This window comes from Hyperolius riggenbachi, chromosome 9 (genome assembly GCF_040937935.1).
Source record: "Hyperolius riggenbachi isolate aHypRig1 chromosome 9, aHypRig1.pri, whole genome shotgun sequence".
Taxonomy (NCBI): Eukaryota; Metazoa; Chordata; class Amphibia; order Anura; family Hyperoliidae; genus Hyperolius; species Hyperolius riggenbachi.
The window spans coordinates 278,563,375-278,591,108 of record NC_090654.1 but is presented as its reverse complement, the minus strand read 5'-3'; the positions used below and the strand labels follow the sequence as shown (position 1 = coordinate 278,591,108).

General features: G+C 46.9%; 1 protein-coding gene across 2 annotated transcripts; it reads right to left on the bottom strand.

Moving 5' to 3' along the window:
- Window positions 1–6,536: 6,536 nt before the first annotated feature.
- GPR137C (G protein-coupled receptor 137C) lies at window positions 6,537–27,698 on the bottom strand. Of its 2 annotated transcripts, XR_011023866.1 has the most exons (8): window positions 27,240–27,698; window positions 16,863–16,906; window positions 15,356–15,578; window positions 13,155–13,304; window positions 11,881–12,006; window positions 7,664–7,788; window positions 7,075–7,291; window positions 6,537–6,819 (listed from the first exon to the last, which is right to left on the bottom strand). XR_011023866.1 is itself a non-coding variant. In XM_068252315.1 (7 exons), exons 1-7 carry the CDS (start codon window positions 27,546–27,548, stop codon window positions 7,159–7,161), a joined length of 1,110 nt encoding a protein of 369 aa, XP_068108416.1. In that variant the 5' UTR covers window positions 27,549–27,698; the 3' UTR covers window positions 6,537–7,158. The 2 variants fall into 2 exon arrangements, 1 of the variants encoding a protein (XP_068108416.1); XM_068252315.1 differs by having other exon boundaries at window positions 6,537–7,291.
- Window positions 27,699–27,734: the final 36 nt, after the last annotated feature.

The following is a 27,734-nucleotide window of genomic DNA, read 5'->3' as shown; positions in this document are numbered from 1 at the left end:
CCAACTAGTAATTTTGAATATACGCAGCAGAGCTCACCTCTGGTCAACAATGCCAAGTAAATGTGCATGGCTAGGCCTGGATTTAACTCACAGGAGCCTATAGGCACAAATGTCCTGGCACCCTAGACTCCACCCTCCATGCATGCAGGCCTGGATTTACATCACAGGAGCCTATAGGCACAAATGTCCTGGCACCCCAGACTTCACCCTCCATGAACCTGCAAACACCCAAACTGCACCGCAAGTGCAGGAATATTTATACATACCTAGGACTTCCTCCAGGCTTATCACTCCCCATTGTCGGTACACTTTAGTACTTGGGGTACCTCTGGCTATGTCTCTAGGAGGTGCCCCTGACTAAAGGGAGATCTGGCCAGTAGAATGCTGAGAGCCGGGTGCATAACCTCATTTACACTCATCAGCACTCTGCATAGTGAAGGAGGTACTAGGGGAGAGTATGGAGCCAGCTTCACATGCCTACAATGCTGTAGGGTAAGTCCAGGGCCTATTCAGAGAAGAATCAACTGGATGTGCACATGTATGTGGGTGGGTGGGTGGTTGCGGTTTCCTCAGCTGTCAAAAGAAAAGAAAAAAAAAATATGCAGCAATAAGTTACATTTCTATCCGGAGTGCCTACAGATTACACTGCAAATAAGGGAGGGGGGGAAAGGAGCAAAGAATCTATTTTGTAGACAATCGGCTCCAATAGCAGTCATCAGCACCGGGGGAGTTGAAGTGAGACTGGGTGTTGGGTAAAATGTATATACTAGAATAGTAATGTAAGGTTTTTTTTTTTTTTTTTTTAAAGCAGCACCACCCAAATCATGCAGCTCTGCCTGTCATCTATACTGTAGACCATTTACAAAAACACAAAATAATCAGAAGACTTTTCTCACTTTGATCAAAAATGTATTGGCTACCATTTACTTTTCAGGAAACACCTAGATAATCCTTGCTTGGCACCCAGATCTGAACCAGTTTACCTGTTCTTTGTGTCACACAGACTGAGCTGTACACTCAGCAATAGGGATGGTCATAGATGCAAATGACCAGTTTATGTAGAATTATGCAAAGTGTATTGAAATACAGACTTGGGGCCCACCTGTGGGACCTGTCTGCAGACAAACACTACAGTTTGAGCTTTAAACGCTGCAATTTTCAGCAAGATTCACGGACCGATCTTGCAGTAATGTGATTTGCCCGTGCATTCCTTCAGCCTGATCACACCCAAGGTGCTGCATGTATCTGCGATCACACCACTGCAGTAGTACCACCCTCATAAGGTTCCACTGCTGCAGCCTGAAAACAGACCAGTTGAATGGCACTGGGATTTTCAAGCTGCATACATTTACTTAAAGAGACACTGAAGCGAAAAAAAAAAATGATATAATGAATTGGTTGTGTACTATGAATAATTACTAGAAGATTAGCAGCAAAAAAAATATTCTCATTTTTATTTTCAGGTATATAGTGTGTTTTCTAACATTGCATCATTCTCTAATATGTGCAGATTACACAACACTCAGCATTCAAAATGATTCTTTCAGAGCAGTCTGAACTAATGACCTCTCCTCTGGCAGATAAAAAAAGAAACCTGTTCACTTAGGGCCCTTTTCCAATAGCGCGTTTGCGCTAGTAGAATCGCAAACCGCTAGCGATTTTACAATCGCTAGGGTTTGCTAAATAACATAGGAATCGCGGTAGGGTATTTCCACTACCGCGATTCATTTTTGCCTGAAACGCGATCGCGGCACGATGCGATATTTGCCACGATTTTGCTATGCAGTGCATAGCAAAATCGCAGCCGCACACGTCAGGAAATCGCCGGTAATTTTTTACCTTTTGCGATTCAGCAGTCGCTAGCGTTCAGCGTAAACGCTGGCGACTGCTAGTGGAAAAGGGCCCTTACAGTTGAGATAATAAAAGTCAGATAACAGCCCTCTCCACGACTTTGAAAGTCGTAGAGATTGAGGGCTTTTTTCCATAGAGATAAAAACTGGAGTTTCTTAACTCTTCCTGTACTGGAAACAATTACACTGATGTATCTGATCTTAATGTTTTATTTCTTAGCTGTGCTACACATACAAATCATATCTTTTTTTTTTCCACTTCAGTGTCTCTTTAAAAAAGGGACTCAGAGGTGCAGAATCTATGGAAAGATGCATATCATTTTAAAGCTCTCTTTCTCCTCTTCCCAATGATATATAAACCACCACCCTACGCCTTTTAGTTTTCTCTATTTTCGCGATCGAATTCGCGGCAATTTCAATCGTGAAAATAGCAAACTAAAAGGCGTAGGGTGGCGGTTTATACATCATTGGAAAGAGGAGAGAGCTTTAAATGGTATGCATCTTTCCATAGTTTCTGCACTGCTCGGAGTCCCTTTAAACCAGCCAGTGTCGGCTTATTTGCATGTCATGGATCATCCCAAGTCAGCAGGCACTTGGGCTTTAACCTCTTGCCGACCGCGTCACGCCGGTAGGCGTGGCCGCGGCGGCAGCCCCAGGACCGCCTAACGCCAATTGGCGTAAAGTCCTGGGGCTCTGTTTTGAATGAGATCGCGCGCACGCTGCGCGCGCATCTCATTCTCGGAGGGCGGAGCTCCGCCCCCTCTTCAGTCTCCGAGCGGCTATTGCCGCTCGGGAGACTGATAGACGGAGTGATCGCCGTCTATTTACCCGTACAGCGCTGCGATCGGCAGCCGCGCTGTACTGGGGAGCGATCGGCTCTCATAGGCAGAAGCCTATGACAGCCGATCGCCACAATTGGCTGGCTGTGGGGAAGGAGGGAGGGAGGGAATAGATTTAAAAGAACACGCTTTTTTTAATAAAAAAAGAAACAAAAATATTTGTAAACAAAAAAAAAAAAAAAAAAAACAATCTGGGGGCGATCAGACCCCACCAACAGAGAGCTCTGTTGGTGGGGAGAAAAGGGGGGGGAAATCACGTGTGTGCTGTGTTGTGCAGATCTGCAGCTTAGCCTTAAAGCTGCAGTGGCACATTTTGCTTAAAATGGCCTGGTCACTAGGGGGGTTTAGCACTGCAGTCCTCAAGAGGTTAAGGGGAACTGAAGTAAGAGGTATACGGAGTCTGCCATATTTATTTCCTTTTAATCAGTACTAGTTGCCTGGCAGCCCTGCTGGTCTATTTCTCTGCAGTAGTATCTGAACACCACCAGAAACAAGCATGCAGCTAGTCTTGTCAGAGTCTGAAACACCTCATCTGCTGCTTGTTCAGGGGCTATGGCTAATAGTATTAGAGGCAGGATCTACAGGACTGCCAGGCAACTGGTATTGATTAAAAGGAAATAAATATGGCAGACTCCGTTTACCTCTTACTTCAGTTCCCCTTAAAAAGACACTGAAGCAAAAAAATAAATTCTGATATAATGAATTGGTTGTGTAGTACAGATAGTTACTATAAGATTAGTAGCAAATAAAATATTCTCATTTTTATTTTCAGTTAATGTATATAACATTGCATCATTCTTTAATATTTTCAGTTTACACACTACTCAGCATTCCTAGCTCCTTTCACATCTAACAACGCGTGCAGGAGCCTTTCTCCTGCACGCGTTGAGTAGCCTGCGGATGTCGGGAATCTGCGGCGCTAAGCTGAGTAGCGACGGTAGTATCAATTACCCAGACGGGGAAACGCTGATTCCCGCCGATAAAATGCATCCGGGTGCGTTGAAACGCAGCGTCGGGTGTGAAAGGTAAAATGAAAGTCTGTGGACTTTCCTTTTACCTTGGTTGACGGTTAAAAACGCTGAAAAAGGGCTCTGGTGTGAAAGAGCCCTAAAGGATTTTACAGAGCAGGCTTGTGAACGATTGACCTGTCCTGTGGAGTGAAAAGATACAATGAATGACAGTTGAGATAACAAGCTTCAGAAGACAGAGCTCTGTGTGATTTTGAAAGTTGTAGAGCTCAAATGGCTCTTTTCCATAGATAACTGGAGTTTAAAGGGAACTAAGCAGCTCCTGGCTTCAAATAGCTGCAAGGGCTGCCATTGTTCAGAAGCTCAACCCCCTGCTATTTTACAACTGGCATTATCCAGGCTAGGTGTGAAATTCAATTGTAAGGGCCCTTTTCCACTACGGCGTTTGCGATGGCTGAATCGCACACCGCTAGTGATTTTTCAAATCGCTACAGTTTGCTTTTAACATAGGAATCGCGGTAGGTCCTTTCCACTACCGCGATTTGTTTTTTACGCAATCGCACGACAGAGCGATTATTGCCGCGATTTTGCTATGCATAGCAAAATCGCGATCGCAAACGTCGGAAAATCGCCGTGAAATTTTGGGCATTTGCTGAATCGCAATCACTAGCGTTCAGCGCGAACGCTAGTGATTGCAAGTGGAAAAGGGCCCTAACTGAGGTTTTCAGTTTGAAGTACAATGGGGGTTTGTTTGTGGTCAATTAAATCTTATCTGCCTTCCACCATCTCCTGCTCAGCAACCACAGGTCCTTTAGGGACCGACAAAGTGGCTATTTTAAGTGTAAAATGAAAATTTTTTTTTTTTTAATAAACCACATTTTTAGAATGCATTTTTAATTTGCTTTAGAGCTGCCCTGGGTGTTAAAACATTAGGAGCAGAGACACAAGTCTAATATTGTTTCCAGTACAGAAAGCGTTAAAGTGAACCGAGCATCATTTTTATTTCTTAACTGTACTACGCATACAAATATAAATTTTTTTCGCTTCAGTGTGTGTTTTTAAATGGCAACATGCATACACGTCACCCCATACTCAGATGTGCACCCATGAGATGTATGCACACACCCCCAATTGAAGGACAACTGTAGTGAGAAGTACCGTATTTTTCGGACTATAAGACGGTCCGGACTACAAGACACCTAGGTTTGGAGGGCAGAAAAAAAAACCCACACCCATACACACCAAACCTAGTGCGTCTATAGTGCTGGGGCATCTTATGGACCTTTTCCCTCTGAACTGTCCCCAGCTACACAAACCCTTGCTGCCCTTCCAGCTACTTTCACTCACTGCACTCTCAGCTAACAATCACTCACAGCCCTGCCAGCTACACTTACTACACTAACTGCCAAGAGTAGGTACTCAGAATTTGTGGGAGGGGTTTCACCACAATATCAGCCATACAGCGGCCCCTGGTGGTCTGTTTGTGAAAAGGGATAGATTTCTCATGTAAAAGGGGGTATCAGCTACTGATGGGATAAAGTTAAATTCTTGGTCAGTTTCTCTTTAAAGGGAATCTGTACTGAGTAAAATTTAAAAAACACACGAGGTAACTTAAAACTAACATTACATAGTTACCTTGCCATCAGTTCCGCTCAGAAGCGCTCCATTTTCTTCTGACAATGATCCTTTCCAGTTCTGACAACATTTTGTCAGAACTGAAATATATCAGTTGCTGTCAGTTATAGCTGAGTGGACAACTGATGTGCCAAGTAAGGTCTATGTTTCCCTATGGCTCAAGTGGGCGATGTTACAGTTTAAAGGGGCACTACAGCGAAAAACTGTAAAAATTTAAAATGTGTGCAAACATATACAAATAAGAAGTACATTTTTTTCCAGAGTAAAATGAGCCATAAATTACGTTTTCCCTATAATTGTCACTTACAGTAGGCAGTAGAAATCTGACAGAAGTGACAGGTTTTGGACTAGCCCATCTCTTCATAGGGGATTCTTAACAAGGCTTTTATTCTCTATAAAGCTATTCCTGAAAAAGGATTTAAATAATGATGCTGGCCAGCGTCCCTGCTCCCTACACAGTTTTTTGGCAGTTGGACAGAGCAACTGCCATTCACTAAGTGCTTTTGAAAATATATCCCTGAGAATCCCCTATAAAGAGATAGACTAGTCCAAAACCTGTCACTTGTGTTAGATTTCTACTACCTACTGTAAGTGACAGCAACATAGGAGAAAATTTATGGCTCATTTTACTCTGGAAAAAATGTACTTTTTATTTGTATATGTGTGCACATATTTTACATTTTACAGTTTCTTGCTGTAGTGCCCCTTTAACAGTGTGCTGCCCAGGAAGCTGTTATGGGGTAATGGTCATTTTAAGACTGGAGGACGGAGAATTCCATTGATCAGTGAACAAACAGGATGCGGGAAAGGAGAAAGAGATTGAGGAGTAGACTACACGGGGGGCAAGTATGACTGGTGTATGTTTATTTTGACTTAATTTTCAGTTCAGGTTTTCTTTAAGGCCTCTATTCCACGGACAATTTAACTGTGTGCTCAGCAAGCAGTTACCAGGCAGCAGTGCGCAGTTGTGAGAGTTTGAGAGGCATTTCACTGCCCATCAACAGTCTGTGGAAAAGAAGTCTAACACAGGCGCTATTAGAATCCATTAGGGCCCTTTTCCACAAGCGGTTGACAAGCAGCAACTCTAGAACTCTGGTGACTGCTTGCTGCTAAAGCCACCTGTAGAAAAAGGGCCCTTAGACCACTGATCCTTGCGCTCAAACTACCCCACTCGGATTGAACCCCTCTGACTCTCGCAGGGATCTGAAGTATATGAACAAATTCACAGAGTGACAACAGAACACTTTTCAGTTTTGGTTAGATTAGACAACTGAAGGAAGTCGAGACTTTTATTGGTTTTTGGTAATGAACGATACTGCTAAAGATTAGTGCACATTATTCCTTCAGAACTTGTGGAAAAGAAAAATGTAAACGTTCCAAATCTTATCCTCTCATGTTCCTCCAACATTCGCAGCCTCCGCAAAGGTTTCGGCCTCTAAACAGCAAAGAACAGTTTAGGCCATTGTGCAGCTGGGATCGGCTTCGTGTTAGATTGTCGAGAATAGACGCTAGTGCTCCAAAATGTCCCTACAAGGGCGGAATAATGCAGAGTTATCCTCTGAGATCACGATTGGATAGGAATGAATTAGTCTTATCGTGTTAAATACAGGCGTGCAAAAAAAATGCACTAATACATAATTCCTTAAGCGAGGTGTGCCGACCGCCTTCTGCTCCTCCGATATCCCGCTCCGGCAAGACTTAAGGATGTTGGCATCCGAGATTATATCTTCGCCATGTGGAAAAAAAAAAACAAATATGGAATGTATGCTAATGCAGCGTTACCTCCGAGTAAACAAAAAGCCACGGACAGGGCGGACCGTGCCGTAGTGGAGAATGAGGCATCGCTGCCCAGTCAGTAGATTGCCCTCATGCGTTCGCTCCACATGTGAAGACGATAGGAACCTCGGAGGAAGAGTCCGTCAGAGGCGGGGCTAGGGCACAGCCGCTGGGCGGACATATTGCGCCGTACCATCCGGAGGTTTTTGGAGTGGAGGACAAGCTAGAAAAACAAAAAAAGTTGTAAGCATTAGTTGAGAGGAAAGGGAGAGACTAAGGTTTAGGAGGAAGGAAGGTTTAGGCACTAGGGGGAGGATTCAAGTGAGAATAGTTTGTCAACTAGCGGCAATGGGGGCTGTCAATGCAGGGCCAGTTATTATAATATATATACACAGCACTTTTCTCCTGTCATACTCAAAGCGCTCAAGAGCTGCAGCCACTGGGACACCCAAGAGGACACCTTGCAGTGTTGGGGAGTCTTGCCTTGAACCCCTTACTGGATAGGTACTGACCCTTGCCAGAATTAAAACCCCGGTCTCCCATGTCAAAGGTGGTGCACCATTTCCCTCCCAAATGCTCAGCATCAGCAGCTTACCTGCCTCGCTCTGCTCTGCCACTCGCCAGCCTGGGCAAGTCTTCATCGCTGTCATATCTCCGAGGATTGTCGAAAAAGTATGCTCTAGATCCAAAGCTGTGACTGTTCACCATGCCAGCCGCTTCCTGAGTGGGAGAAAAAAAAGAGTTCCAGTGAATGGGGCGGCTCACCCAGACCTGTGACATCACTGAAGCATGCTGGGTAATCTGGCCCCTAAACACTCAAAACTAGGACTTCTCATCTGCTGTCCCAATATCAATGGGAAGGAAAGCGATTCCAGGAGCAGCTCATCCAATATAAAAAAAAAAAAAAAAAAAAAAAAAAAAAAAAAACTCCACTTTTAATCATCTTCATTAAAAGACATGGATGTACGGCATACAAATGAGAATGTGAAAGCAGTGATACTTATCAGGCCATTGCAGGAGAATAGCGGTGGAGGTATAGTAGACGGCCGTTTTCGCCGCAAAATAAGGGCTTTCGAGACCGAACGGCAGTCCATGTCTTAATGAAGATGATTAAAAGTGGAGTTTTTTTTTTTTAATATTGGATGAGCTGTTCCTGGAATCGATTTCCTTCTCCGTGCATTGCTGAATGAACTTCTTTATTGATTCTGGATGTTGCACCACCATTAATGCACGTTTATGGCTTATGTATGTAGTGCACTCGCCACAGTTTACCCTCTCTGCTTTATTGGACAATATCAATGGGAACCAGTCCCTCCCATAGCTGACAGGAATAAATTATTAATATTTTGTATTTATATAGCGCCAACATCTTCTGCTGTACAGAGTATATATTGTCTTGTTAGGCCTAGTGCACACCAGAGCGGTTCTGCTGCGGTTTGCGATCCGCTTGCGGGTAGGGATCCGCTAGGGTAATGTATTTCAATGGGATGGTGCACACCAGAGCGGGAGGCGTTTTGCAGAAACGCATACTCCGGGCTGCTGCAGATTTTGGATTGCGGATGCGTTTCTGCCTCAATGTTAAGTATAGGAAAAACGCAAACTACTCTGAAAAATGGCACTTCAGAGCGGTTTGCCAGGCGTTTTGTTACAGTAGCTGTTCAGTAACAGCTTTACTGTAACAATACATGAAATCTACTACACCAAAAACGCTTCACAAAACCGCAAACTGCTAGCTGAAACGCTACAGAAAAAAAAAGCGTTTCAAAATCTGCTAGCATTTTGCGGATCTGCTAGCGGTTTTTGGTGTGCACTAGGCCTCAGAGGGGCTCACAATCTAATTCCTACCATGTTATAGGACTATAACAATAATATTTATAGAGCGTTTTTCTCCCTGGGGACTCAAAGCGCTGTGACCCTGCATTATGCAGTCTCAAAGGCTCGGGAAAAGAGGTGAGTTTTTAGCCTTTTTTTAAAGCTGTCCAGAGAAGGAGCCTCTCGCACTGATTGTGGAAGTGAGTTCCATAGAGTAGGGGCTGCGCAGGAAAAGGCCCGAGCAACAAATGTTAAGTGTATCCTGGGAATAATCAGCTTCATCTTGTTGGCAGAGCGGATACTATGTATGTATCGTAGTCTAGGGACAAATTTAGGGGGAAGCCAATTAACTTATCTGAAGGTATTATGGATGTTGGAGGAAACTGGAGTTCCTGGAGGAAACCCACATAGACACGGGGAACTACAAACTCCGTGCAGATCGTGCCCTAGCTGGGATTCTGAGGATCCAGCGCTGTAAGGCAAGACCGCTAAGCACACCACCAACGTGCTGCACCGCCACATTACCTGCCAGTACCCAGCTTACAGCTTATGGATACCAGCTCACCAGCGTTCTCTGGGAGCTCTGTGGTGATAGCGTATGCTACTATACTCCTCTTAGGGGCTGGATACAAGAATAGACCTGGCACTCGTGGGCGTGGTGTAATGACATCACTCTACATTCTGTATGGACAGGGTCCCAGGAAGGGGCTGGCAGATGCCGGGGTGGGCGCTGCTGAATATTGGTTGCTTATGGAACACACTACACAGGCAGGGGACCAGTGGCAATAAAATGTCCACAGAAGACCATGCCATAAGGTCATCTTATAAGTGAGGCTCCTAGCAATTGGAAGGCAATGAATATACCAGATCATAACAATGGGAAAATTAAAGAGGTGGCATGGTGAAAATTATAACACACCCTCTTGTAAATGGAAACTTTCGCACCTTTTATAAAAATGTAAATTTTCATTTCTAAAATCATAATTTTAAGTTCCTGGTTGGTTTGTGGCCCAATATATATTCTCCCTCGAGCGGACCAAAAAAAAGTAACCCTTTGATGTATAATGTAATATTTCCTATCCCTCCTCCGTGGGGCTGTGAACATTGGATCACTCCCAACTCCTCCCACAGGAGCACCTGAGGCAGCAGCGCCCTCTACAGCTTTTTATGCTGCCCTTACTGGCATATCCGTGATCAGCACGTGCGCTGTACGCACCTCTATGTGATATCACCTAGATTGGGCAGAGAAGGGAGGAGCCCATTAATAGAGCAAATTTTTTTTATATAAATTACATTTTCTGTTTTAATCAACCATGGTACCGTTAATGGGCAGCTTTAGGCTAGGAGCCGCTCATACTGCAAAGACTGCTTTGTGCTCACAAAGCTCTTAAAGAGAAACCGTAACAAAGAAGTGAACTTCATTCCAATCAGTAGCTGATACTTTCCCATGAGAAAGCTTTTTCTTTTCACAAATGGATCATTAGGGGGCTCATCACACTGTGGGAGCCTTGTTGTATTGTGGGAGATAACAGCTTACAAGATCAGGGGCACCTCTAGCTACTTAATACTGAGGGTACCTCTGGCTACCCAATACTAAGGGGCACCTGTATCTACCTCCACTGGGTAGGGGGAAGTAGGGAAGAGTTGACAGCTGGGTGAGCCAGCACACTTGGGGTCTGTAGGGTCATGGAGGGCGGAGTCTAAGGTGCCAGGACATCTGAGCCTACAGGCTCCTGTGATGTAAATCCAGGTCTGCCTTTCCCCCAGATAACAAAGTAGTGGAGCGAAGGAATACCTGCTCCAGCGATGCTTCTTATTTGCTTCCCAGCAGCTGCTCTGTGCTTCCAGATCGCATGACATGCCTCAAGTGGGAGCTATTCAGCATAACACATGTGACTGTCAGGAAGATCAGAGAAGACAACACAGCACTGGGGCAGGTAAACTACTCCACTGCACTACTCTGCAGAAAGGAGGGGGGGGGGGGGTTTGGAGTGGAGAACCCCTCTTCATGGTTGGGCCACTTTGAGACAGTTTGGCCCGCACTTAAAACTAGGTTTTAGATTTTGACCACCCCTTGGTTCTAGACCAGGCATGGGCAAACGTGGCTCTCCAGCTGTTACGGAACTACAAGTCCCACAATGCATTTGCCTTTATGAGTCATGACTGTGGCTGCCAGACACCTGCAATGCATTGTGGGACTTGTAGTTCCGTAACAGCTGGAGGGCAGAGTTTGCCCATGACTGTTCTAGATTTTTTGCTGCCTGAGGCAAACTTGGGATGATACACCCCTTCCCAAATTTGGAATGATCGCACAGCACCCGACAATTTACTCAGCCTCAGTCAGCAAGAGAGCATTTGCAACAACTTGATACACGACATGCTCAACACAACACACTGGCTGGCTGCAGGTCTGTGACAAACAAACTGCTCATCCTCATCCAGTCTGCCCTCCTCCATTCCTCCTCAGTCAGGACAGCAGTGCCACCTCTTCCCTTCTGATGTGCAAGTCAAATGTAACACTGCAGCTCTCCCGCCTCCCCCCTCATCACTCACTGTCAGACTCCTCACACAGCACAACAAGCTGCTTTTCCCCAATGATGCTCTCCTGCCTCCCCCTCCCCACTCACTGTCATACTCCTCACACAGCACAACAAGCTGCTTTTCCCCAATGATGCTCTCCTGCCTCCCCCCTCACTGTCATACTCCTCACACAGCACAACAAGCTGCTTTTCCCCAATGATGCTCTCCTGCCTCCCTCTCCCCACTTACTGTCATACTCCTCACACAGCACAACAAGCTGCTTTTCCCCAATGAGGACCTCATCACCTCACTCTCCTCTCGCTTCTCCTCCTACTCTGACTGCATACTGTAAGTTTAAACACAGTACAAACAGGCTACCCCTGTAATCTCTGCACCTAATGCAAAGGTTTCACTTTGCTTCATGAGAGAACCGGCCCTGGCTGATCTATTAGCTGGTGCAGCAGGTAGTTTCTCACTCACCAAGTTCTGGCCCTGCTTTCGAGGGCAGAAGAAGAAGGAGACGAAGCTCATTGGCAGCACCTCACAGAGAAGGACGCTAATCATGAAGATGAAATACTCCACATTATTGCTCTCTCCGGTGGCGGCCTGCAGAAGAAAAACACACAGGAAGTAGGCGGAGCTCTGAGGAAATGAAACCCCGTACATAAAGCAGCGCATGCCAGCAAGGAGGCAAAGGCGATTCGGGCAGAGGGCAGCCATGCTGGGGTCACGTGATGTGGGCGCTCCTCACCTATGAAGTAGCCTTTGAGTCTCCTTCACTTACCTGAAGCTTCTACCAGCCGCATGCAGCCATCACTCAAAGATCCTCCGGTTTCCCCACCGCGGTTCACTTTAGTTTGTGCCAGTCGATGGCCACTGCGCCTGGGCAACCCTGGCTGAGAGTCCTTGTACGTGAGCTTTGAGATTTTTATCATACTGCGCAAGACGCTCCCGTCCAACAAAGATGCACGCTGCCAGGGCCGTGCAGGCGCAATGGGCGTCAACTTGTAGGTTGGCGGTAAAGAAACTAAGCCGTGGCGGGGAAATCGGAGGATCGTTTGGTAACATCGTGGGCACACAGGGCAGCCCCAGGTAAGTGAATTTTTAATAATAATAATTAATAACAACAACAACAAGTGCAGTGGCTAGGGAGGGAAAATTAGATACTTACCACCTCGCTTGTTCTCCACCGTCAGCCGCCAGTATTCTCTAATAGATGCCGGTGTCCAGGCAACTCTCCTGACCTCCAGCCTGAACATGTCAGTTCACCGCTTCTGCTGGCGCATAATTTTGGCAGTTCACGCCCCTGGCTCCTCCTCCCGTTAAGCGCAAGACGCTATGAAGGAGGAGCCAGGGGAGTGAACTTGCTTTTGCCGAAATTATGCGCCAGCAGGAGTGGTGAAGAACGGACATACTGCGCATGCGCCGCAGTATGTCCGGGTTAGAGGTCAGGAGAGTCGCACGGACTCCGGCATCTATTGGAGAAGACCAGCGGTAAGTATCTAATTTTCCCTCCCTAGCCACCACTTTTCATTTTTTCAGTTGGGGTATCCTTTAACCATCTTCAGGTCCAAGTAGCCCATTTAAATGCACTTCCTAAAAAATTTAATTGGCCCGATTCCAAACATATCATTGTCTGTAGTTTGGGTTCTAATTTTGGCAAGTATCACTGCCCTCTACTGGTGAAATACTAGTCATACAAGATATAAAAACTGGCAGATAAGTACATTGTTCCTAGAAGCATAGCCACTCACCTGACCCAAAACTCGTTTCAAGCCATAGCTCAAGGGGGTCGGCCGGCTGTCCGATGGGATGAAGACCGCCGTCAAGTTGTACAAGGCCCTCAAGAAATACATGACACCGATGACCGAGCCACTGATAACCGCCCGTGTCCCCGAGGTTCCCTGAGACAAGAGAAAAGGGAGAAAAATCCCAGACATGATAAACAGTCGGCCGGCAATACACAGCTCTACACAGAGGTAGGTAGGTACTGTGACCAAGAGTAGCCATTTGTCCGGAGTTCCCCTTAAAGTGACACAGAAGCGAAAAACACATTTCTGATATATTTAATTGTGTAGTACGGATAATTAACAGAACATTAGTAGCAAAGAATAGTTTTTTTTCCTATAACATTGCATCATTCTCTAATATTTGCAGTTTACACACTACTCAGCATTCTAAATGATTTCACAGAGCAGGCTAATGAACCTTTCTCTGCAGAGAAAAGATACAGTGACAGACAGTTGAGATAAGCTTCAGAAGACAGAGCTCTCTGCCACTGAGAGGAGGAGAGTCCAGTGAACCTTTTTTGCATAGATAACTGAAATGTAACCCTTCCTGTACTGGTAACAATGTGAGACTCATATCTGAGTAATGAGACTGCTGTTAATGTTTTATTTCTTAGCTGTACTACACATACAAATCATAGTTTAATTTTGACTTCAGATTCCCTTAAAAAAAAAAAAAAAAAAAAAAAAAAAAAAAAAAATTGTTTTAAGGGCAGAGTTGGGCTGTAAATTTCTCCACCAAGCCTGAGAGGGGCAATAATCCAATCCATAGCACTTTCTTCTGCCCCAGCCTGCATGAAAACCCTGTACCCAAGGCAGCTCTCCACTTATGGGACACAGGTATGTTCCTAACTGAAGGACTTGCCCCTGCATCCCCTCCCTGCTGCTCTCAGTCCTCCCTGTGCCAAGCTAGGCCCATCTCTCTAGGTAAGCATTTGGCTTTTTTTTTTTTAATTCTGATCCCATTCACTTTAAAATGTCTGGACCGAAAATTGACCGGGGTCTTTGTCTTCTACCAGGCTGAACAATACCATAAATATTCACCATGGACTGCTGATAAAAGCACTGGACTATTTAACCCTAGTGACTGGACTTTACAAAAGATTTTTGATTATTAATGAGATGGCGACAGATTGCATTCTAGCGGTACAGGAGGTGTGGTTAGCTTACAGGGACAACAAATTTGCATATTAACCACACTGGCGTTCTATTAAGATCGCCAGGGCGGCTGCGGGAGGGTTTTTTATTTTTTAAATTTAAAAAAAAAAAAAATAAAAATAAAAAAAAACACTATTCCATGCAGCCAACTAAAAGTTGGCTGCATGAAAGCCCACTAGAGGGCGCTCTGGACGCGTCATTCTGATCGTCTCGGGCGATCAGAATTAACAAGGAAGGCCGCAATGAGCGGCCTTCCTCGTTTTGCTTACCTCGTCACCATGGCGACGAGCGGAGTGACGTCATCCGACGTCAGCCTCCTCCGATCCAGCCCTTAGCGCTGGCCGGAACTGTTTGTTCCACCTACGCTGGGCTCGGGCGGCTGGGGGCCCTTTCGCCGCTGCATGCGGCGGCAATCAGGTAGCACGCGCGGCTGGCAAAGTGCCGGCTGCGTGTGCTCCTTTTTATTTCGTCAAAATCGGCCCAGCAGGGCCCGAGCAGCAGCCTCCGGCGGTAATGGACGAGCTGAGCTCGTCCATAACGCCAGGAAGGTTAAAAGAGTTATCAGGCATTTAGTGCTAAAATAAGTGCTACTTACCCGGGTCTTCCCCCAGACCCAAGTTCCCAGCATGTCCCTTGCCGCAGCTCTCCCTGCTGCAGTTCGTGGACCGGAACGCACTGTGCAGGAGCAGTAGTTCCAGCTCGGGGTTGGAAGAAGCCCCGGGTAAGTAGCACCTATTTCAGTATTAAATGCCTGATAACTCCTTTAAGCAGTGATGCATTGTGGGAGACCTCCTACACTCCAACCTGAATTAATCGCAAATACCTTCTGTTTTGCATAACATTTTAGTAAGAGAGCTTTTTTTGATCTCTTTTGGCCCCTTACACACTCCTAGGAGTTCTGCTTCAGCAGGAGCTTGCTGGGCAATCTGACTGCAGGATCATGGAATCCATTCTGCCTCACTGGTCAGTGAATGTGGCAGGGCCCAGGGGGAAGCTATATCACTCCTCACCTTTGACTCCAGATAGACGTGAGCCGAGGAAGTGTTCCCGATCTTACAGCAGCTCTTCAGCAGCGCCAGGGAACAGGCAGCAAACAGACATTCAGTGATGATGACCCTGGACATGGCGATCCAGCCGTGGGGATCGCTGGTTTTATTGCCGATTACGATGCAGGACAGGTACGCTATCAAGAAGGTGAGGCCGATGAAGAAAAACCCAACATGTAAAGATGTCCTGCGTGTGAGGAGAGAGAGAAGGAAGTAAATATCAGAAAGGGACAACCATTTTTTTTTTTTTTTTTTTTTAAAGGAGAAGTCCTAAAAAGAAGAAAAAAAAAAAAAAAAAAAAAAAAAAAAAAAAAAAAAGGGTACAATCTACCACAACATTCAGGTGACCAGACTAAAAGCTACTGCAAGTAGGGATGGCAATGCTTAGAACTCACTGAGAAGCATGTGATCAGTCTGATCAGCTGATCGATTTGCAAGATTCTGATTTGCTGGTTAGGAGACAGGGAAGTCATCACAGCAAATCAGAACCTTACAAATTTGTCAGCTGATTAAATGCTTCTCCAGGAGTTCTAAGCATTGCCATCCTTAAAAAGGAAACCAGAGCTCTGGGAAATGAAGAGTTTTATACACACCTGGGGCTTCCTCCAGCCTAATAAGCTTGGATCACTCTCGCCACCGTCCTCCACTGTCTGCATCTCCGGTATCGGGTCCCATCACTTCTGTCAGTAGCGGCCAGTCTAAGCTCTTTGCTTCTCTCCAGCAGCTGCTGTGCTGCGCTAGTACCGAGCATTAACCAGTACCCTTCAGTAGAGCAGCTGACAGGCGGTGACTTCACCACCTGTCAGCTGCCCATGTTAAAGGGGCCTAAGAAGCTCTGACCTTTCTGGTTGGCCAAGCGGTGCAAGGGATGGTCAAGGAGACGCAAATACCGTACTTCTGAGTTGGAAGTTTGGAGTTGCTGAATTGTGCAGCTTGAAAAAAAGAGCAGTTGAATCCCACTTCGGCTTCATTTAGCTGGCCCATTTTCAAGATGCATAATTAAACATCAAACTCCAGAATTTATGTCTCATCAACCATCCCTATGGTGTACACGCCTTACTGCCTGGGCAGTAAGGCGTATACGCCATAGGGATGGTCGATGAGATGTAAATAAGGGACTGTGGAGTCTGCACAAAAAAAACACACACACCTGACTCCAACTCCAGGTACCCAAAATGGCTCCGACTCAGACTCCTCGACTCCTTAGTCTAATACTTACCAGGGCTGTGGATTTGGTACATAAAATAACAGCTTTTTCCAACTGCCAAGCACGGTGCCCATTAACGATGCAATCCTGATTGTACAATCGTACCAAATTTATGTAGCAGGAGGTAAACTGAGTGGATAAGCTTTAATGGATGCTTTTAAAGTCAGGATTGTATCGTTAGTAGGAACCTTCAAGTAGCTCATTTACAGGGAGAAAAATAAAATATGAATCAAGGACCTGGTTTGTGACAAGAGAGAGTCTTACCTGTACCTGCTGTACTCTGGTGTGCAGCTGGCTTTGCAGATAACCTGAGAAATAAGAAAAATACAGTGAGACATCCACATGATCAGCAAGTAACAGGCAGGGTCGCAGAGTTCGGATTTCACACTGGGCCCCCGTTCAAACAATCACATGATGCAAGGCTTGTCACATGACGCAGTGTGAGAGATGCAAGCCACTGACCAAGGATTCATACTACACACAGCACAGACAGGAGGCGGTCATTACCCCAGAGAGTTCAGTGGGTGGAGGGAGGCTGTAAGTGGGAGCCATCTGGCGAAGCAGGCAATTTGGGCACCCACTAGCAGTGGAAGTTTGGGTGCTGCCATAAGCACCAACTGAACTAGCGAGAATGAGGGGAAAATTTGTGCACCCAATAGATGGTGGGTCTAGCACCCGATGTTTATCAGGTGGCAGAATTATCCCTCAATGCCCCTAGGTCAATGAGTGCCTATGGTGGTGCCCAAAAAAAACCTTAACCACTTTAAATTTTTTTTTTTTTTTTATAAGCAGAACATCACTGAAATGGTTAAACAAAGCACATTGTCCTGCTATTCAGCTTCAATCCGCATCCAAACTGTAGATAACAGTATCTTTAAATTCCAATGTTGTTACAATGTGTGTAAATAGTGGAACAAGTGAAAAGGAGCTCTCTGTGAGACACACACACACACACACACACACACACACACACACACACACACACACACACACACACACACACACACACACACACACGAAAAGCTTATTAGAAGATGTTAATATACAGGTAGTCCTCAGTTAACGAACGAGATAGGGACTGTCATCTCGTTCTTAACCTGAATCTGTCCTTAAGTCGGGACAGCGCCGGATTGCTGTGATTTAAATGTTTTTAAGTACTTTAACATTGACCTAAAGACACCGTGTGTGTGGGGAGGTGAGCAGCTACATACCGCACACCTCCCGTGCCCTGGCGTCACCCTCTGCCTCTGAAAACCACCTCCGTATCATTAAACAGATCCGCGCACTGACCTGGATACTGTACGCGCTGCGCATGCGCAGTATGCCGGGTCGCCTCCTGGCCTGCGTCAAAGGACGCCGACAACAGACGCTAGAGCGAGGAGTATGTGGTGGAACGCACGGAAGGTATGTATCTGGCCGCTGCCCACACTAACGTAAGCTGGGGGGGGGGGGGGTGTATGAGAGAACTTCCACCTCTTCCCGCTGACTGTGGCCAAGGCTTTCCCCTCATCCTGCCACCCCTCCAGCCCCCACAAAGCGGCCCCGAGCGGGCCCCAGGGAGGGGAGCCGCTCTGAAATTCTGCAGGGGGCCCGGTGGGGCCTAGTTATGCCCCTGACTACTGTAGCCAAATAGATCACCAGGGCTGCCAGGCAACTGGTATGGTTTAAAAGGAAATCTGGAAGCCTCCCTATCCCTCAGGGGTCCTTTGCTCTGGAGATGCTACTTTGCCGGTTCTGATTAAATTGGGATCAAGGACATCCCCAGCCTGGAATTTCTATCTAGTCATGGCATGCGTGGAGGTGTGACGGAGGAGGCAACGCTGCGATGTCACCGGTGCTGAAACGCAGGAGAATGCCAGGTGGTGATGTAATGCCTGGCAGCGGCCCAGCCCTCCCGACACCAAGCTGTGAACTGCTTACAACACAAGCCACAAGCAGCGCCTTACACCGCTATTCTATGATAATCAGTCACGGCAGGATTCAGGAGGAAGAAAGTCGTCTCTGGCAGATACCATCTTCTATTGTTTTATGGGTGGTTAGTCAGGCACTTTATTGGGAAGGGTGAGAAGGATTGCTCAGGTGTGAGAGCAACAAACTGTAGTCAAATGAAATTCAGTCAGTGTTTGCCCATTGTAAAATCTTTTCAGCAGAATGTTCATTTACGGAGTTCCAAAGCCAGTCAAAAAGAGAGATGGGTACAGCTGCTTACAATTCCCTTCATTGTGGCTGGGTAGACACAAAGTTACTGCAGTGAGGGGGGAGGGGGGTGTAAGAGACAAAGCCTGACAGCTGTTTCGTAGGTACTAGCCCTGCTTCATCAGAGATCCAGAGCCAGTAGAGAATTCAACATAAACAGCCTAGGCCAAGCCTCAGCGGGAGGACAAGACTACATACCAATGATTGCAGAAAGTGCTGGACTCTACAAAGCCAACGGAATCTACCACAACATTTACACGGATGCCAGCAGACTGTCATCGTTGTTTAAAAAACGCTTCCATTCATTTGAATAGTACAGACTAACCAGCAAGCTCATGGTGACCCAGAACTCATTGGAGTGTGTGAGGGACTACAATGGTCCTAAAAGCCCCCTTACTAAGATGTTAAGAAAAGCAAGTTTGCATTCTTAAAACAGAAAGAATCTGTACCTCTCTGTGTTACAAGCCCTACTGCATAGAGCCAAATTAATCCATGCCATGCACTGATGAGGATCAAACAATCCGAAACAGTCTGTATGCATGTTGGATTATTATGGCTCTGTACAAATTAACAAGCTGACACATCATTGCATTCCAGCGGTTCTGGAGGTGTGTTTAGCTTGGTTAATTTACATATATTCAGCAGTGTTGCTCTGGGAGACATCTCAAGCTCTCACCAACCTGAATTATCGCAAATTCTTTCTGTTTTAAGAAAGCAAACTTTTGTTTATCTATTCATTTGAATAGAATGGCAGTAAATCCCTTTCAAAAGACACTTTTCATTGGTTGGCGAAAATGTTGCATTTACTGCCTGTGTGAACCAGTCATTAAAAATGTGGCTGCGGACAGGGCGGAGGGGTGGGGAGTGAACAGACATTACAACAGCCAAGTGCTGAAATACAGGAAGAAAGGAGAACAGCTTCAAAGAGGTGCTGCAGCAGCCGCAGTGGCTGAGTCATGATTGTCGCTACTAGGAAAGCTACTGAGCCATTAAACCCATAATCACGAGCAGGTCCCGAGCTGAACAGTCATGCCGGCCCACGGCTCTGGGACGACGAGGGTTAACTGGCAACCCTCCACAAGGCTGCACAATGACACAGCTGGCAAGAAGAGACCTTACTGTCACTGTGTTCAATACACCAATATCCTCCTCTACTCAGCAGGGAGCCAGCCTGCCCCCTACAGGTCAGAGGATGAATCAGCACTGAAAGAGGGTGATGTCATCCACTACTGCAGAGAAAAAGCAAGAACTGGCTCAAGACCCTGAATAAAGAAACAGTAAAGAACTAGAAATCATGATGGATGCTTTTACTCTGCAGAAATCAACCCCCCCCCCCCCTTCCTTACACTTCACCATGCCCAGAACTACTGCTAATGAGAAATAAACAGCAAAAGCAATCTCTCTCCCCACACACTGCAGGGATTATTTGCAAACATTAAAGTGAACCTGAATGCAGAACTTCTTCTCTGCTCTAAAAGATGAGCAACAGCATAATCTTTTACAGAGAAACACCTTTGTTACAGCGCATACAAATCCTGCAATAAATCTGCAGTGTGTCTAATTCCTGCTTTCAAAGGAAGCAGAGGTAGGGTTAAACATCCTGTGTTTACAAATTAGCTGCTCTGCCACGGCAGTCAGCTGACAGATCAAATTAAAACTTGTGCTTAGTCAGATGGGGGGGGGGGTGAAATTAGACAGAACGCTCCAAACACATACAAGTGGCATTTCGCTCAGTTTTCCTCCTGTCCAACAGTTCAGGTCCACTTTAAAAAGCTAACCTGAAGTTAGAGGGCTATGGAGGCTGTCATGTGTGTTTCCTTTTAAACAATGCATATTGCCTGGCTGAGCAGCTGATCATCTACCTCTAATACTTTCAGTTAAATATTAGGTATGCAAGAATAAGAAATTCCAAATATAAAAAACACTTTCCTAGCAGAAAATGGCTTCTGAGAGCAAGAAAGAGATAAAAAAGGGGAATTTCTCATCAGTGAGGGTCACACTATAGTCACTTCCTGTCTGAGTCAGGACTGAGTCAGCCACTTACATACCTGATATTTAACTCTTTCAGACAGAGAAAGAAAAAAGGAGGAACACAGCACAGTTTTGTGTGCTAGGCACTGTACATACCCTTGTCTATCTCATTTCACATGTCACTTCGGGTATCCTTTAAAATCAACTTTTTTTCCCCTACCCCCCTGGCTCTGCCAGCAATCACTGATTGCTTTCAATTACGGAACCTTTCACATAGGTGTGAAAGCGGTTCCCAAGCATCCCTGGAAAGGTTACAGGCTCAGCCATCAGATGAAGTCAGATATGAGCTTGACAGAACCAATTTAGAGGAGAGAGCTGGGACTGCTCAGCACCGATCTCAGCAGGGAATATGACACATAGCTCTGCTGTCCTAGCTTCAAAGACCCCCAGCTGAGTTAGTCAACTAGAACTGACCAACTGTAACCCTTAACATGTCTTTGATAATCCATAGACATCTGTATTTGTAATATTTCTGGGGTTACAAAGATATCAGGTCCTTCAAATTCGCAGAGTGTGTTGGACTTCACGTGACACTGGTTTTGAGAGATTTTCAACCATCTGGATCTTCCAGAGCCAGTACTACAAAGGGTGGAAGTAAAACTTATTTGTCACCCATTGTCCTCATGTATAGTATCAGAAGATTCATAAAATTATGCATTCTGTTTCTTGATGTGACCTATGGGCACGGAGAAAGCAGGCAGAACAAGAATTAGGCCAAAGTCTTCCCTGTCTAAGGGGGCACTGCCCCTATTCAAATTTCACATGGCTGGACTTCACGTGCCATAACCACTCTACAGCAAGGATTAAAACCCCAATGACACTGGGCCCAGCGGTCCAAAGTCCAATTTTCTAAATCTGTGTCGAGTTACCAAAAACCGACAGCCAGCTGGACACTGGCAAAAATCACTTGGGTTATTTCCTACCACCTCTCGCCATCTTGGACTTTCCGCCAAAGACTTGCGATTGCTGCATGGATTACCAATAACGGTGTTTGAACTGTATTCTAAGACATTCTGTTTCTCTTTCATCTCTACTCTCTATCAAACCAATCTGTTCTGTCGGACAGGTATGTGGGTTAAATTAGACTGTGTGTATGTAGCCCTCTATTTACAGTCATCTCTAAACCCCATTATAATTGTGCAACAAACATCAGTGACTACATCATGATGCTGAACGTATTTGGGGCTCAGTATAGCAAAGTACACATGCAAGAATTGTTGCCCATTGGAGGAGTCAGGAAACTCGAGTGGGGAAGGGGGGGGGGGGGAATGAGGGACAATGATAGGCGCACAACAGAACAAATTTCCAAGGGTGGTAAGGGAGTAGTAATAACATTGAATCATCCTGCGTGGTTGACATTAAGGATTCTTAAAGCAGACCTGAACTCAGAACTTCCTCTCTGCTCTGAAAGATAAGCAACAGCATAATAACCTTTAAAGAAAAAAAAAACATTTGTTACAGCTGATACAAATCCTGCAATAAATCTGCAGTGTGTCTACTTCCTGCTTTCATGGAAGCAGACATAGGGTTAACATCCTGTGTTTTAGCTGTTCTGCTGAAATTCCTGAGCCGATGCAGCTGAGAGATTAAATTACACTTGTGATTAGTCATGGATAAGGGGAAGGGGGGGGGGGGGGGGGGGGGAGTTACACAGGCTAACCTCTCTAAATACATACAGGGTGCCTTTCTCTGGGGTTTCCTTCTATCCTGTGCAAGATTTCAGGAAAACTTTGAGGACCGATCCCTCAAACATGATTGATCAGCTGCCATCAAACACAGAACAATTGTCGGCTGAAACTACAGTTAACAGTCTCGGCCAAAGCCACTTAACGACCGCCTAACGCCAATAGGCGTCGGCAGGTCGAAGTGGGGTTTCCATGGAAACGGCCGCACGTTCGAATTCTATGTCAGTTCACGAAGGGTGTCTCCGTGAACAGCCTGTGAGCCTCCGATCGCGGCTCGCAGGCTAAATGTAAACACGCGGGAAAGAAATCCCGTGTTTACATTGCACGGCAGCGCCGGAAAGGAAATCGGCGATCCCCGACCTCTAATTGGCCGGGGATAGCCGGCATCTGATAGGCTTCAGCCCATCAGAGGCGGTGCAGGACGGATCGCCGTCCCGTGCCGCCCATAGCGAGAGGGAGTGGTGGAGAGGGAGGGATAGCGCTGCGGAGGGGAGCTTTGAGGAGCGCCCCCCCCCCCTCCTCAGCCAAACAAAACAGCGCCGGACACCCCCCCCCCCCCCCCCCAGTAGGACATCCCCTAGTGAGGGAAAGTAGTAAAAAAAAAAAAAAAAAAAAAAAAAGAAGAAGGGGGGGGGGGGGAAGGGGGTGAGAATGGGAAGTCTGATCACCCTGCCACAATCCTGATCTGTGCTGCGGGCTGGAGAGCCCACACAGCACAGATCAGCCAAAACAGCCCTGGTCCTTAAGTGGTTAAGCTTCTAGAATAAGGTCACTGCTGATACTCATGGTCCCCCCTTCCCTTCTCATCTTGCTTCCAGAAGAGGGAATGTGCCAACCTCCCCTGCCTGCCACCATGCCTGCTAAGGCCAGTAACTGGAACTTCTTAAAGTGGACCCAAATTAAAAATACAAAATTTCAGAAATAAAATCTATTTTCTAAATTATAATAGTAAATAGCAGCCTTTTTTCAGCTGCATGATGACAAATAAAAGATTTTACATTTATTGGAGGAACCCCTCCCTTCCTTTCATATTGCCGGAACAGAATCCAGCAGACTGGTGGAGTAGATGGTATCCAGCAAAGGAGGAATTGCTAATGGCTGCCCCCAGTATAACCCTAGCTATGAAAAGAGAAGGGTGAAAAGCATGCACTGAAATGCTCATAGGCTTGAAGGAGTGTTTATCTTTGTATGTGTCAGAGTGGTGCAACTAAATATCTTGAATTAAAAAAAAAAAAAAAGTGTTTGATTTGGGTCCCCTTTAAAGGACGAAAACTGTACAATGTAATATGCATGTAAACACATTCAGATAAGAAGTGCATTTCTTCCAGAGTAAAAAGAGCCATAAATTACTTGTCTCCTATGTTGCGGTCACAGTAGGTAGTAGAAATATAAGAGAACCGACAAGTTTTGGACTAGCTCATCTACTCATGGGGGATTCTCAGTGTTTTTTTTATTTTCAAAAGCACTTCGTGAATGGCAGTTGCTCTGTCCAACTGCCCCCCCCCCCCCCCCCCCCCAAAAAAAAAGTGTAATGCGAGCAAGGAGACTGGCCAGCATCTTTGTGTAAATCCTTTTCAGGGAGTAACTTTATAAAGAATAAAGACCACACTGAGAATCCCCTATGGAGTAATGGACTAGCCCAAAACCTGTCACTTCTGTCAGATTTCTACGCCTTAGGGCCCGTTCACACTGCACGCGTTTCCAGCCGCGTTTTGGAAACGCGTGCAGGTGGCCAAAACGCACGACATCAGACATTGCATAGAGTGCAATGTCTGATGTTCACACAGCATGCGTTCCGGACCTATGCGGTCCGGGAACGCATGCTGCACGCAGATTTTACAAAAACGCGCGGCTGTCCCATTCACTTTTCAGTGATGGGATCAGCCACGCAACGCATACGAACGCGGACATGCGTGCGTTCGTACGCGTTGCGGTCCGCATGCGTTGCGGTCCGCATGCGTTGCGGTCCGCATTTTGTAGTCTGAACGGGCCCTTACTGTAAGTGACAGCAACATAGGAGAAAAGTAATGTATGGCTCATTTTACTCTGGAAGAAAAGTACTCATTTGTATTTGTTTACAGGTACCCTACATTTTTCATGATAGTGGTCCTTAAAAAAAATAAATAAATAAAAAAAAAATAAAAAAGCGGACAACCATGAAAAACATGTAATAATACATGTGTAAACATACTAACACGATGTACATTTCTCCTACAGTAAAAGAAATTACATATTTTTCCTATGCTGCTGTCACTTTTAGTAGGTAAAAATAAATAAGTCAGGTTTTGGACTAGTCCATCTCCTCATGAGGTCTACTCAGCATTTCCACCCATTTCCCAATATCTGTCCCCCGGTCTCCACTGTCTTCTCCGCTCCAGCTTCACTGTACTTCCTGTCCTGGGAAGTTTAAAGAGTAGAGGGCGCTCTACTGTTTGAACTTCCTGTCGGGACAGGAAGAAGGGAAGCCTGCCGGAGCCCAGCAGAGAAGAAGCAGCGGGGAGGCGCGCAGACCGGATTAGGTAATGTATTGCCGCTAGCGTCGGTCAGTAGTCAAATACCACTATCGACCCACTGGCGATCGAGCAAAATCTTCCACACGGATCGACGGGATCGATCTCGGACAGAAATCGATCGTTCTGTCAGCGTTCTCGCAACGATTTCACAGCAGATTCGATCAGTGATCAAATCTGCTGTATATTGGCGGGAAAATCGTTAGGACCCCTTAAGGGCGTTTTTTGGCCTTTTTTCAAGCGCTTTTCAAAGTACTGATGTTTATAAAAGCACTCAGAAGCACTCGTGCACCATCCTAATGCTGGGTATACACGGGTCGTTTTTTTGTTATCAATCGAGCCTCTGATGGCTCGATTGATAATTTCTGACGTGTCCGATTAGCCGCCGGAGCAATTCCCGCGGGTGGACAATAGCGGAAGATAAGAGAAGCGCCCGCGGGGGACGAGCGGGCATCGATCCGGCGGCTAATCAAGCCGCAGAAACGGCTAGTGTATGCCCAGCATAAGAGACATGGTAGGGGGACGCACAGTCATGTATATAGAGAAACCAGCACACCCCCTGCAGGCTGGATGGGGAAGCACACCCCCTGCAGGCTAGTACGGGAACACAGCCATGTATATAGATAGCAGCACACCCCCTGCAGGTCAGATTGGGAAGCACAGCCATGTATATGGCGATAGCAGCACACCCCCTGCAGGCTGGATGGGGAAGCAGTCATGTATATAGAGATAGTAGCACACCCCCTGCAGGCTGGTAGAGGAAGCACAGTCATGTATATAGAGATGCAGCACGCCCCCTGCAGGCTGGTAGAGGAAGCACAGTCATGTATATGGAGATGCAGCACGCCCCCTGCAGGCTGGTAGAGGAAGCACAGTCATGTATATGGAGATGCAGCACGCCCCCTGCAGGCTGGTAGAGGAAGCACAGTCATGTATATGGAGATGAAGCACGCCCCCTGCAGGCTGGTAGAGGAAGCACAGTCATGTATATGGAGATGCAGCACGCCCCCTGCAGGCTGGTAGAGGAAGCACAGTCATGTATATGGATAGCAGCACACCCCCTGCAGGCTGGTAGGTGAAGCACAGTCATGTATATGGAGATGCAGCACACCCCCTGCAGGCTAGATGGGGAAGCACAGTCATGTATATAGATAGCAGCACACCCCCTGCAGGCTGGTAGAGGAAGCACAGTCATGTATATGGAGATAGCAGCATGCTCCCTGCAGGCTGGTGGGGGAAGCACAGTCATGTATATGGAGATGAAGCACGCCCCCTGCAGGCTGGTAGAGGAAGCACAGTCATGTATATGGAGATGCAGCACGCCCCCTGCAGGCTGGTAGAGGAAGCACAGTCATGTATATGGAGATGCAGCACACCCCCTGCAGGCTGGTAGGGGAAGCACAGTCATGTATATGGAGATGCAGCACACCCCCTGCAGGCTGGTAGGGGAAGCACAGTCATGTATATGGATAGCAGCACACCCCCTGCAGGCTGGTAGGTGAAGCACAGTCATGTATATGGAGATGCAGCACATCCCCTGCAGGCTAGATGGGGAAGCACAGTCATGTATATAGATAGCAGCACACCCCCTGCAGGCTGGTAGAGGAAGCACAGTCATGTATATGGAGATAGCAGCATGCTCCCTGCAGGCTGGTGGGGGAAGCACAGTCATGTATATGGAGATGCAGCACACCCCCTGCAGGCTGGATAGGGAAGCAGTCATGTATATGGAGATAGCAGCACACCCCCTGCAGGCCAGATTGGGAAGTACAGCTATGTATATAGATAGCAGCACACCCCCTGCAGGCTGGTAGGGGGAAGCACAGCCATGTATATGGATAGCGCAGCACACCCCCTGCAGGCCAGATGGGGAAGCACAGTCATGTATATGGCAATAGCAGCACACCCCCTGCAGGCTGGATTGGGAAGCACAGTCATGTATATAGCAGCAGCACACCCCCTGCAGGCTGGTAGGGTGAAGCACAGCCATGTATATAGATAGCAGCACACCCCCTGCAGGTCAGATTGGGAAGCACAGCCATGTATATACATAGCAGCACACCCCCTGCAGGCAGATGGGGGAAGCACAGTCATGTAAATGGAGATAGCAGCACGTCCCCTGCAGGTTGGATTGGGAAGCACAGCCATGTATATATAGATAGCAGCACGCCCCCTGCAGGCCAGATAGGGAAGCGCTGGTTTCTGTACATAGGACTCACCTGGTAGTAGTAGAGGTTGAGCAGGCACAGGCTGATGAACTGCAGGCAGATGGGGGCGCAGTAGAGCAGCCAGTGGGGGTTGGGCTGCAGCTCTCTGCTCCAGGCACAGCTATCCAGGTAGAAGGCCAGCAGGGTGAGCCGGAGGGCCGCCCACAGCAGCACGCAGGCCAGCAGGGAGCTCTGGCAGCTCAGCCGGCTCAGGCGGTAGCAGAGCTGCAGCCACAACTGCACATAGGCGGCCAGGAAGAGGCCGGAGCAGAGCAGCGCTGCCAGCACGGTGAGCCCGGGGAGAGCTGCAGCCGCTGTCATGGTGACATGTCCCCGCTACCGGGCCCCCCGTACTCTCCACTCCACTGCCACACATCAGCTGAGCTGAGCCCCGACCATTTCACGCAATCCGCCGCACGCCCATTGGCCGCCGCCGGTCCCACCCCCTCCGCTCACTGGCCAAGCCAGCCGCCACTCTGCCGCCTGCGGACACACCTCCCTAGCGCG